This window comes from Neofelis nebulosa, chromosome 11 (assembly GCF_028018385.1).
Source record: "Neofelis nebulosa isolate mNeoNeb1 chromosome 11, mNeoNeb1.pri, whole genome shotgun sequence".
Classification (NCBI taxonomy): Eukaryota; Metazoa; Chordata; class Mammalia; order Carnivora; family Felidae; genus Neofelis; species Neofelis nebulosa.
This window is the reverse complement of record NC_080792.1, coordinates 84,488,727-84,501,548: the sequence shown is the minus strand read 5'-3', so window position 1 is coordinate 84,501,548 and position 12,822 is coordinate 84,488,727. Positions and strand designations below refer to the sequence as shown.

Genomic DNA, 12,822 nt, shown 5'->3' with positions numbered 1-12,822 from the left:
AACGCTACGCAAGGGGACCCAGAGGTGAGGCACCACCTCTGCCCTCTGGAGGGGCGAAAGAGCCACCGGGAGAGAACCAATGCTGCCAGGTCGCCGACGGTCAGAAACGATAAGGCGAGGGGGCGGCGTGGGCTGGTAACGGCCCTGGGCTCCAGGTGGGGCCCTGCTGCTTTCTGGCTTTGTGACCGGACGAGGAACTTCTTTGGGTCTCTACTCAGCTGCAAAATGGGGGCACTTGGACCTCCCGCGGCTGCCGAGAAGAGTAAGTAGGACAGCCAGCGCCCGGGGCACGGGAAGGGCCTGGGTCCTCGCACCTGCTGTTGCCATCGGCAGTGAAGTCACCAGAGGAGCTCCTGGAGGGGAGAAAGGTGTCCCACTCAGCCGGGCTCGTCACCTTTCCCTGGCAATGTGTTCCGAGCGCCTGGTGAATCTGACGTGAGGACACTAGCACCCTAGGTCTTCTCGCGTGGGCAGAGGCCCGGAGGGAGGGACAGGCTGAGCCGAGGGGCACCGCATGGCACTGCTTATGCCCTGGTGACGACGAAGGATGCACGCCTGCTAGTCTGAGGAGAGTGTGGCTTGCCCCCACCCCCCGGCTTCTCAGCCCACAAATGTGTCGGCTGAGCCTGAATCCCGGCCTTGAAATGCAAGGCTCAGGATTCAAATATACTCCCCCCCCCCCCCCCCCCACTCCTGGGCCCCAACGATGGGAACTAGGAAAACCTTGCTAACGAAACGCAGGAAAGAACCCGCGTGCGCGTGAGTATGTGCGTGTAGCACGCGTGCCCGAACAGAAAGGTGGGGACCAAAGCCCGGCTCCCTAACGTTTCTGGAGACGAGCAACCTCTACCAGGCTTCAGACCGCAGCAGCCCCACCCCACGGGGCCCGGGCACACCCGGCGGCCGCCCCTTCTTTGGCGCTGTGTGCCACAGCCTGGGCCTAGCCCTGATCTCCACACTTGCCTCCAGGGCCAGTATCATTTCTGACACGGGGACAGACGAGTAACCTGGGCTTCGGGGACGTGACGCCCCTTCTCAGTGTTCGCGGACTCCTCGCTCCCAGGGGGCGCTGGCCCCTGCGGACCCTGCTGTGCTCCCACGGGCCCCACGGAAACTGCCCGACTCCCTTCTTACCCTCGATGAAGCAAGCGCGTGTTGAGCTCACACCAGTGGTGATCTGACGGCGGTCACCGTTTACGGGGTGGGCAAGATGGCCCGGCCCTGTGCTGGCCCCGCCGGGTGCTGGCCAAGGAGGCGTCCCTGCCTTGAGAGGCTCCGTCTGGCCCCCTCACGGTCCCCCTCTCTCCGCCACGGGTCTGATTTCGGCAGAGCTCTCGAGGAGACAGCACGGGCGGGGCCGGGCCCGGGCCCCGTGTCCATGTCGCACCCCCCCACCCCCGCCCCAGCACCGTGCAGAAGCGGGAACCGGGAAGGGACGCGTTAACCGGTGCGACCCCACAATTAAAGCTGCGGCTGTTTACCACGGTGAGAACAGCTCTGCCTGCCAACGCCAGCCGCCATCACGTCTCCCTACTGCCGGCTCCCCCCAAGTGTTTATTTAAGCCAACACATTGCTCTGCTAATTGGATAACATTCCACGTGAAAATAGACCTTTTAAAACAACAGCAGCGGCGGCAAATAAAAACAGCCACAACTGCAAAAGTACAAAGGCGCGGCGGGCTCAGGGAGGGGAAATTAAAGGCGCCTGCATGGGGAAAAAAATTAATATTCCGGTTTCCGGGCTGAGAGTCTATCCTTCCCATCCCTTCTCTTCCAGGCTGGCCTTCCTTTCCTCCTGCAGGACCAGCCTGCTCTGCGCAAAGCGGGAGGTGGGGGCAGCTGCTAAACAGAAGCCCGGTGGCTACCGGTGGCCTCTCTGGGGCCAGGCTGCTTCGGGCTCGGGAGGGCTGGACTCGTGCGCTCATGGGCCCGATGCCGGGGCGCTCACTCTTCTGGGCGTGCTCCCAAGAGATGCTCCGGCCCCTCCCCCTAAAATGGCTCTAATCGGTGAGTCGTCCTCTCCCCTGGGTGCTGGGGTGGGCAGTGGCAGGCATGCTGGGGACAGGAGGGGCCGGCACTCAGCTCAAGCGAACGAGCAGACGAGGCGGGGAGCGCCCTGGACGCACGGGCTGTGGCAGCTGGTCAGCACGCAGAGTTGCCCAGCTCTGCCCGGTTCTGGCTGCATGACCCTGGCTGACCGACGTCACCGCTCTGAGCCTCAGTTTCCAATGCCACCTACCACTCACCTCCTAGAGTCCCGGGAGGACAAGACGTGACAAACGCAAACGCCCAGCAGCCAAAGACAGGCTTCTAGAAGTTGACGGTTTTGATCACCGCCAAGATGCTGCCCTTCCGGAAACATCAGGGCCCAGAGAGCCACGGGGGCACCTGAGACAGGGAGATAGCCGTGCACATAAGTGCAGACCCAGGCCACCTGGGGAAGACCACTGCATTTGGGATGGCTTGCGTCCTTGACTTCCTCGTCAGCCTCTGTCCTGCCCCCCTCTATCTCGAGGGAGTAGGTTCTTTGGAAGACATCGCCTCACCACCCCCGGAGTTTTAGGGAACACGGGCACTTTCAGAGGGCTTAGGACTCCGAGGGCTGACAAACGACCTAGGAAGGGGGAACGTGCCAGCTCACCGAGGCCGTGATGAGGGTAGACAGGTCTCCTCCAGCTTAGCGCCTTGGCCCCGGGGGCCAGCGCCAGGCTTCGCGGGGATCGGTGCACAGGGCTCTGCAGCGGCTGCACGGACAGAGCTCGGCGGCCGTGCGGAGACGGGGAGGGACTCTTGCAAATCTCCTGCCCGATTCCCGGGGCCGCTGCAGGTTGGGATGAGACAGTGCGCGTGTGGTGTATATATCACGTACAAAAGCCGGTGCGGTCGGTCGCAGGGGCCTCTGACTATTGTCATCAGTTGCCTGGTTACTCTGAGCTCTGCCACGACAGCCTCTGCGGAGCCTCGTGCTAGGATTCTCTTCACGGTTTGGGGGTGTGCGCTTGCCCCAGAGGGGCCTGACGGATGACAAAGTCCCTGATGATGCACGGGCGGGGGGGAAGGCAGTGTCATGGAGGAAGGTCAGAGGACTCAGGGTGCAGGGGTGCAGGGTGCAGGGACGGCGCAGATGGGCGGGCTGCCGAGGGGCTGCCTCGAGGGGCGGACCGGGGCTAATTCTCACCTCGGCCAGCTGGTGGAGGGGGCTGGCTGATGCCGGGGAAGGAGCGCTGTCCTGGGAGCCAACGTATCTGGGTCCCGGCCCCCGGCCAGAGACTATCAGTTTCTCCACTGCTTCCCAGACTCAACACGGAACGCCCAACTGTCCGTTACCCTCTCCCTTCTCCCCTGGTACCAACCCCCCCATTTCACCCTCCCCTCCCCTCCTCCTTTCCTCCCATCTGAGCACGGCCCGGGGCCCCCAGGAGAGGCTCTGATGCCAGCTTCCCGGGTGGCCGATGCCAAGAGTGACGCCTTCCATCCCCACGGAGGGTGTCCTGCCGGGCAGTGGGAGTGAACCCCCTCGCGAGGGCTGCAGGTGGGTCAGGCAGGGATCAGTCAAGCTCCGGAAAGGCTTCTGAAGGAGGAGGACTCCTCCTTCCCCAAGTGCTTCCGAAAGAGGACGGCCACTTAGGGGGAGCCCGCCAGACGGATGGGGGTGAGGCGCGTCCCCCCGGCACTCCCACCAATTCCTTCTGTGGGAGTAAAGGTCTCGGGGTGCTCTCCTCGGCGTCTCCTCGCGGCCTTGCACCCCGTCTTCAGACTCACGCCCCCCCCCGCCCCGAGCCGGCTCGACACGTGCGGCAGTCAGAACCGCGTTCGTGGGCCTGCAGTGCGCGCGGCCCCCTGGGTCAGTGGCGGGTGCTGACCGTGCCACTCGGAAGACAATGAAGTTCTCCAGACAGACACGGAGAAGGAGAGGGAGGCACAGCTTCCCCGAGAGGCAAAGAGAGCAACGGGAGGCATGCGGGGAAGGCGCGCTCCTGCTGGGTCCACGCCGTGTGGAGGGCCGGCTCGCACGCTGGCGGGCGCGCGGGGTCCCGGTCCTCGTGCGCCCAGAGGAAGGGCTGCGGCGGGGACGCAGGAGCCCGGCCGCCGCCTGTGGGAGGCGAGGGGCAGAGGGGCCAACCCCCGAGGGGCCGCGGGCTGGGTCCCTGCTGTCCTCGGCCGCCCTTTCTCCGCCTGGAGGCCAGAGCGGAAGGCGGGGAAGGGACGGAGGGAGAGGAGCCACCTCTGTGACTCCCCGGGCGCCGTGCCGGCCTTCGGAAGTCACGTCTGCGGCCCGGCTCTGAGGCGCCCCTCCTGCCCCGGAGATCCCTGCCACCGACCGCGTCCCGGCAACGCGGCCATTGACGCTGGAGGCTGGGAGCCCACGCCGGGTCTGAGCCTCCAGCCCCAGGAGCCACATCGGTTGTGACATCAGCCCCAGCCCTGGAGAGAGGCCGCCGTGTGCAAGGGACACGCCCTCCAGCTGGGGGGCTCCGACGCCTTTTCTCTCGGTTCCATCCTACCCCTCCTCCTTCTGAGAGCATCTCCCTTGTCACCACCGCCACCCTCCTCCTCCTGGGGCCAGCGCCACTCCGAGGACATCGCCCCCACCCAAACCTCACGACAGCTTGGGGAGGAAAATCCTCTCGCCGTCTTGTAAACGTCGCGGAAGCTGAAATACGCAGAACGTGTCAGTGGCTTGCCCGAGGTCCCTCGGCAGACAGGGGCAGTACCAGGGTCCCGACTCAGGCCGTCTGGCTTCAGAGTCTGTCCTCCACCAACGAGCCCCCTCATCAGAGGCCTCTCTTGGGGGTGAGGGGTGAACCCCCTGCTCTTTCTTCCCTGGTCACAATCTCATGCGGGAACCCTGAGAGCAAACAGGCGACCAGAGCTCTGTACCCTCACCGCCCAACCCCCCAGAGGCCCCCCCCAACAGGGTTAGGGTTAGGCAGGCTGGGGAGGAAACACTGCCCTGCACTTCCCTTCCCTCTGTCTGGGGTGAAGACACCCCGGCTCTCGACGGAGCAGGGCCGGTGGGAAGGGGGAAGAAATAACTCACTTGTCTCCAGCACTATGGGCCAGGGTTTCATGCGCACCGTCAGATGAGGAAACTGAGGCACGGGGCAGGGCTAGGGGAGCCCAGCTGCCGGCAGGAAGGTGCTCTGGATGGCTCCCCTCGTGGCTCCCCTCTGAGCGCATGCGGGTCCCCCCCCCCGCCCCCCAGAGGTGCCCGCGTGCCGCACGCAGGGGGTGACGCCGTGGACAGGAGGCAAGGGAAAGGCTGCCAGCCGAGAAGAAAGGAGAGCAGATGTCCGGACAAACGCGGCCACGTGTGGACAAAACAGGCACTTGAGTTCAAGACGCTGAGACAAAGGTGGCTGGCGAGGCTCCCTGAGGTCCCGGGAGGGCCCTCCGTGCCTGTGCGTGTTCCCAGGGCCCACAAAGGCCGCAGCTGTGTCCCCGAGATGTCACCTCCGGCTCCGCCCACTGGGCCTCTGGCAATGGCAGCTCGCTAAAGGCCGACGGGTGTGATTCTAACAAATAACTCTGCTTTTCCCAGGGAGGTCTCGTGAGAAGCAGAGGGGGTCCCAGTGTGGGTGAGGCCCGCCCGTCGCTTCCCCCGGACCCTTGACGAGAGGGGAGGCCGACAGAGGGGGAAACGCGCAGGCTCGTGAGGGAGCCCTGGGGATTCAGTGGCCGCGAACACAGCCAGACCCCCCGACCACACAGCCTGCGCTCCCACATCTGCTGCCGGGCTGGGCCCGGCACCCACCCCGGCCGCGCTGCGCCCGGCCCACATCGTGACGGGCCGCCTTGCTTCAGAAACGAGAGGCGTTCTGCCTCCTAGGAGAATTCTGTACCTTTGCCTCTGCACAGCAGCCCCTGCCTGGGCAGACCTTCCGGCAGGCCCCGGCCACAAGCGGGAAGATGAGGACAAGACACGTGTCCCCGTGGGAGCCTCCTCTCCCAGGGCCGCCCCCGTGGACCCTGCCTTCGGGGGGGCGCTCGCAGCCGGGAACTCTGGCTGACCTGGGGAGGCCTGGGAAACCCACTCGCTCCCCCACTTTGTATCCCAGGTTCCTGCTTCTGTCACGTGAGCGGGCGAGGGAGGGAGGGAGGGAGGGGGACACAGGTCTGCCCCCTCCTCCAAACAAAACCCAGGGTCTTGCCTTCCCAGGGAGTTGCACAGATTGGCGGGGTCAGGGAAAGACCAGGAAAACCCCACGGGGCAGGGACATGCCCACATCCGTTAAGGCGTTTCGCTGCTTCTACAAGGGGCCCGGAAGGCAGGTGGGAGAGTGGGGGGGGGGGGGGGGAGCACTGTCTCACCTTTGCATCCTGCTTCGTGAGGAAGTCCACGAAGCCGAACCCTCGGTGCGAGCCTGTCCCGCTCATCTTCTTCGGCAAGCGGACGGTCTTCAGCTCCCCGAAGGTGCTAGAGACAGAGGGCAAAGCACAGGAGAGCTAAGGACTGGGGCCCACAAAGGGGCTGGGGTGTGTGCGTGAGGGCAGGACCAGCTTACACACTCATCCCCTCTGGTTAGAAAAGACAAGTGCTCGCAGGTGCACCCGTGCGTGCACGCACACGCACCGTAAACTGGTGTCGCCTCCCCCACCGGCCGGCTCGCGCTTGGGGCGTGCCTGGCCTTCTCCTTTCCGATCCCGGCCTTCCCGCTGGGCAGGGAGGGATGATGGGGTTGGAGACACGGATGGAGAATTTCCGGTTCCTCTGACAGGCTGGCACCCTCGGCCTCCCTTCGCCTGTGGGGCTGAGGATCTGGCAGGAGGCGTGTGTGGGCTGGGGGAACGCAGCCCCACACAGGCAGGGCCAGGGCCCGGGATCCGGACGCGGGAGGAGGGTCTCCTGACCTGAATCCGCCTGCACGGCTGAGCCGAGCACACAGCAAGCTTGCATTGAGCAAGCAGGATGAGCCTCTTCTCCCGGCCCCGGGACGCGGGGTGTCTCCTCAGTGCTCCCCGCGGGAACCAGGCGCCGCGACTCCCTCGAAACCCCACCTCCCCTACCTCCGCGCTTTAGTTTTGAGATCTGCTAAGCCAAAATCAGGCAAAGCTCTAGGGAAGAAAATGTCGTGCCCCCCCCACCCCCACCCCCCCGCCGTCAGGGATCAAACAGGTAAACACAGCTCGGACCATCCCCTGCCCTCCCTCACCCCAGCCCCGGAACCGGCCTCTCCTCCCAGATAAGCGTGTGAGAGATTCCCGGACAAAAGGATCAGGCCTGCCTGGCCCTCCTGTCTCACTTCCCAGCCCCAACCCCACCCTCACGTCCGTTTATCAAATATATATGCACAAATCGCTGCCAATAAATATTTAATGTGCGCGGCGTCTGAAGAGCTCTTACTGTATTTGAAAATCTCCACACACTTGCGGGCGCCCGGGCACACATGCACACGCGGGCTCAACGGCCCAGGATGCTTCAGGGCCAAAGACCGATTGGGTGAAAAACACAGTAAAGGCCGTAAGCCCTCGTGAAACGATATAAGCTAAATCCGAGGCGTTAACCCGCGGCCCTGCCAGCATGACCAGGCATCGGCCGGCCCAATTTCCGAAGGCAGGATGGTGGGTAAATGCGGCATTATGAATCCTCAAAATGAATCTGCACGTCTGCCCGGAGCTCCCCCCGCGGCTCCCCCCAGGCTGGGGAGAGGGCCAGCCTCCCGGGGAGGGGAGGGGCTGGAGGGGGCAGGCGGTGGGGCCCTGTCGGTCTGTCCGCCCCGGCTGAGGCTCTCTGGCTCCTTCAGGCGGCAGGGCTAGGGCCCAGGGGCTGGGCAGGTGGGGACAAGCAGGAAGGTGAGGTGGGAGGGCTGAGGGAGGACTCCAGCCTGCAAACCCTGCTTTATTGTGCCACCTAAAGGCCGACACAGCCCATGACAGACAGACGCGGCCTCTCCTCCTCCGCGGGAGCCCCGGGGCCTCGGCCCGCTCGCAGGCTTGCTGGGTAAACGGTCCTTTGGCTCTGGGTGCTTCAGAGGGACACGGGGGGCTGCAGGGAGGGTGTGCCTGAAGGGCACGAGGACCAGACTGCGACAGCAGTCAGACTGGTAAGAGAAGGCCTCGGTGAGCACCCATGTGCCCAGGCCGTGCGGGGTGCCGTACCGACAAGGGTGCGGACCCCCGATGGGTGTGGGGGTCCTCCCTCCTCCCTGCCCCAGGCTCCAGGCTCCTGCTGGCCTTGGCGGGCTCGCCGTGCCTCTCAACCAGGGCACTGGTGTGGACACCAGGGTGCCCTCTGCCTCCCCCTGAGGCTGGATGGAGCTCAGCTCTGCAACAGCAGAAGCCACACCTATCTTGCTTATCAGGGGCTCCGCAGCGAGGAGCCCAGGGCCCGGCTCAGTGGGGTGAACAAGCAAGAACACAGGAGCCCCGGACCGCAGACACGACCACCCGTACCTAGCCGCCGACACGCACGGGGATGTGCCGAGGGCTGCGTGAAAACAGGCCACGGGGTACGTACGAACAGCACCGAGGTGAATTAGTCTCCCCACCTCCATTTCACAGATGGGGAGACTGAGCTCAGGGAGGCAGCAGCTCCTGTTAGCAAGTGGCAGGGTTAGGATGTGAATCCGGGCGGGTCTGATGTTAAGCCGGAGCTCTCTTTGCACGGCATTCGGTTTTCCTTCAACTGTCTGGACGGGGGCCGTCCACTTTCAGGAGTGGCGGGGGCGCGGGGTTGGGGGGGTCCTCTTTCGGAGGTCTGGCCCCCCCGTCTGGCGTAGAGCTGGAAGGGGGTGGCTAGGAAGGGCTTGCTCGGACTCCCGTGGATCCGGTGACTCACCCCAGACCCCAGGGCTAGAGAGGGCGACTGAGTCCCGGTTCCTCCCACTCATGCCATGTGCCAGCCTCCTGCCTCTGCCCCCACGGATTACCATCCTGTCCCTCGATGGTCCCGGTGGCCTCTGCCCAGGTCTCCCCGTAGCCCTGATTTCTGGCGAGTTGGCCCATGTGAGCGTGTGTGTGAGAGAGGGAGGGGGAGAGGAAAACGGCTGAGGTTAATTCTTCCCTCTGCCGCACACTGCAAGCTGGGGACGTTCTGTGCATGGCAAGCAGCTGAGGGTCTGGAGAAAGGCAAGGAAAATAATTAAAAGGTGGAGAGAAAAGCTGATGAGGAGAGGCGGAAGGCGGTGTGCTTCCGGGGCCGGGAGGACGTGGCACTGAGAGCTTGGTGCGGGGTGGGGGGCGGGGTGCACGGCAGAGGGGGGCCCTTGGATCCACGAGGGACCACGTGCAGAGATCCAAGGGGGGCCTTGGGGAGGTCACGGCCCCTGTCTGCACACGTGAAATACTGTGTCCAAAGGCCCTGGTCCTTTCGGAAATCCCTAGTCCTTTCCAGGGCTCAGGGAAACGGTTATGTGAACGTGTTTCTCCCTCCCTTCTGAGAATGGCACCAGAGAGAGCTGGTTCCATGGGGTCCGGGAAGCCCTGAGATGAACAGGCAAGGCTTCAAGACACGGTGGTTGCTGCCGAGGCCCCAGGCGCTGATCCCCGAATGCCTGTGAGGTGCTCGGCCTTTTACGGACAGACTCCAGGGGCGCCTGGGCGGCTCAGTTGAGCGTCCGACTGCGGCTCGGGTCGTGATCTCGCAGTTCGTGGGTTCGAGCCCCGCGTCGGGCTCTGTGCCGACAGCTCGGAGCCCGGAGCCCGCTTCGGATCCCGTGTCTCCCTCCCTCTCTGCCCCTCCCTGGCTCATGCTCTGTCTCTCTCTGTCTCTCAAAAATAAATAGACATTAAAAGAAAAATTTCGAACACAGTTTCTAGGCGTCATGACTGGAGGGCAGTAATGTCCGCTGCCTCTGCTTCCCCAGGTGAGAAAACCAGCGGCCGGGAGGCCCAGCGACCTGTCCACGTCCCACGGCCGGGCGGGCGCTTTCTCACGGCTGCCGCTCCTCCGGCCGGAGGACAATGCTGGGGAAGGTGGACGGTCCTGGATGCTTCTATCACCGCGCGGGATAATATAAGGCTGATGCTAATGATCTCACAGCTATATCGAAAGAGAATTAAAAAGAAAAAAAAAAAAAAAAGGTTGGGGGGGGAAATCGATGAAGTACCTTTAGCTCCTTGGAGATAAGCGATATATAAATACCAGCCATTATTAAGGTTCTTATCTGACAGGAAGGTCCACGGAGCCATTTTTAAGAGTGGCTTTTGAAGGGAGTTCTGCACACTCCCCCCCACCCCCATCTCCTGGGAGCAGAGGCCGCTGCCTGGGGGAGGCCGGGCAGGGCCGCCAGGGACCAGAGAGGGAGGAGAATCACAGGGCACCCAGGAACTCCCCCCCAGCCCAGACCCTGCCGCTCGGGGAAGGAGACGCGCACGCTCCCCACTGTGTAGATAATAGAAACCACAAAATAGCAATTACTGTATCAGAAGCTGTGAATACAGAGGACATACCGGGCTTTTAAACACGGCCCTCCTTCCCTCCCCCACCCGCTCACACTTCATAACAAACTCGCACCTCACTTTTCCAATTATTTCATTCACCTTGGGTTCACCAATTACTCCCCTACGCGGCCCCCCCCCCCCCCCCCCCCCGCCGCACCCAGAGCGCACGACTGCCGGCAGATCGGTCGGTGGGTTTGCCACAACCGGAGTTTGTTGTCACGTTTCTAATTTCTTCCCAGGCGGGTAGGGGTGGGAGGGGGGAGAGGGGAGGAAGGGGTGGGGGGGGGCGCGAGGTGTTGAGCGAGGCGAGCCAATTACGCCCGGTCCTCGTAAACAGGTCTGGGCATGCAAATCATGTCTGCACACAGGCCTGAACGCAGGCACAATATGTGTGCGTGTGTGTGTGTGTGTGTGTGTGCGCGTGCGTGTGTGCATGCGAGGACGTCCTCCCTCTGCACACGGTGCACACCCCGTGGCCGGACCACAGCCCTGGCCGGCGACTGCTGGGGCCCTCTGGCTGTGTTACTGAAAACGGATGAATCGTCCGCTCCCTCCTTGTTTGAAGTGATGGGATCAGGAGGAAGGAGTGAGAAAAGGAAGGTGAGGGGGAGGCAGACAGAACCCTCCAGAGATGCACAACTTGACAGCCGTACAGCTGCTCTGGTGCCTGGGTTCCGGGGCTTAATGAGGGGGCTGGGAGGCAGCCCGACCCTCTGGCCTGTACGCTGACACCAAGTGGGGGTCGGGCACACCTTGACAAAGAGCCCAGGCCCCTCTGTCCCCAGGATGTGCGTCCTTTCCGCCTCCCTATTTAGCTCTGCCGGAGGAACCGGCAATCCCAGCACAAGTGCTGAGTCACGTGGGGAACTTTGTTGGCATGACTTCTCTTCCACCTGCGCTCAGCGCACTGCTGACGGAAAAAAAAGAATCAGCCATCACCCGAGGGACGCAGAGTCAGACAACAGTGTGGTCGCAACAGGACGAAGGGGCGGTTTGCGATAAGAATCCGCCCCAAGCTTCCTTCTCTTCCTTCTGGAGGGAAGAAGAAAGGGCTCAATCTCTTGGCAAAAAAAAAAAAGAAAAAAGAAAAAAAGCCTTTCAAATAGAGCCCCTTTTCCAACACGCACAGCACATCCATCCGTTCCCCCAGCACTCCAGGCTACGAGCCCCTCGGCATGTTAAACACCTGCTGTACAGGATCTCACGGCAGCCGCGTGAGCGAGGCACGGCTGCTCCCGTTTGACAAACGGAGCAGATGGGGCTCAGAGAAGTCATGTGATTTCTCCAAGGCCGCTCAGCCAGTCGTTGCGTACCACAGGGGGCGAAGGGTCTGGCCCCAGGTCCCGTGGGCGGTAATGAGCCGCGCCGGGCTCAAGGTGGGCGGCCTGTCCCCTCGTGCCTTGGATCACGCAGGGCTTACGGGTGCTGTCTGGTGGACCAACAGCCAGCTAAACGCTCCCTGTGTGCCGGGTGCTCGGAGGGAGGCAACAGTGGGCCAGACACCAGCCTTGGTCTCAGGGGACGCTCGCCTGACGGGGAAGAGCCGGCAGGCGGGCGGCGGGCCCCTCTCTGCCCTGCCGAGGCAAGGAGAGACAGGCCGACGGGCCACCTCGAGGCAAACGCCTCCCTCCGTCCACGTTAGGTGGTGTCTGCAGTACCGTGAGGCTGCGGGACAGGACCCATCACCCCAACCCCCCAGCCGGGGCGTCCAAACCAAAGCCTCCGATCCAGGCAGCCTTGTCCGAACCTCCAGCCTCACAAACGGGGAAAGGAAGGCTGATCCAACAACACTGGCTTTCCTCCTGCTCCTGAAGCCACCAAACTCAAGCCTACCTCAGGACCTTTGACCTTACCCTTCTTGTTACCTGGACCTCTCCTTCCCCAGACGTTCCCACAATCAACTCCTGCCCGTCATTCGATTTCTGCTCAGATGCCACCTTTCCAAAGAGGCCATTCTGCTGAATGTTCCCCACCCCCCCTCGCCCCCCTCGCCGGCCACTGTCCCACCTGCACACCGAGGAAATGGCTCGTTTCCTTGTCCTTGCCCTCCCTCTTCTAGAAACAGAAAGAACACTCTGAGACGGCAGAGGTCGTGCCTCGCACACACGCCCACCATCCGGGCACCCACCCGGCACCCGTGGGCCCTCCCTGACTTGCAGGTCCCTGTCCTCCCCGCGCCTGTGCTGTTGTGGCCACACAGTCACGTGTGGGGCAGGACACTCAGTCCTTCTGTCCTCAGGACGTGTCTTCACGGGCCACAGCCACAGCTTATGACAAGGAGCGTTTGGCCCCCGGGCCGGCGCCCCTCCCCAGGTACCCACATCCACCCCTTCGACTGCGGCGAAGAAACAGCAGGATCTGGTGGACCAACAGCCAGCTTGGTCTGGCTTGAGTTGGTCTGTTGGGGGCCGACTCAAGAAGTTCCAAGGGGACGGGTCC

At 63.3% G+C, this 12,822-nt stretch overlaps 1 protein-coding gene across 3 annotated transcripts in view; it reads right to left on the bottom strand.

The window, feature by feature from the left end:
- RBM19 (RNA binding motif protein 19) overlaps nucleotides 1-12,822 on the bottom strand; it is a 152,709-nt gene that overhangs the window by 50,559 nt on the left and 89,328 nt on the right. For all 3 annotated transcript variants that reach the window (XM_058691188.1, XM_058691189.1, XM_058691190.1), the window contains exon 22: nucleotides 6,313-6,418. In XM_058691188.1, the coding sequence (XP_058547171.1) occupies nucleotides 6,313-6,418 (106 nt within the window). The remainder of the gene's footprint in view (nucleotides 1-6,312; nucleotides 6,419-12,822) is intronic.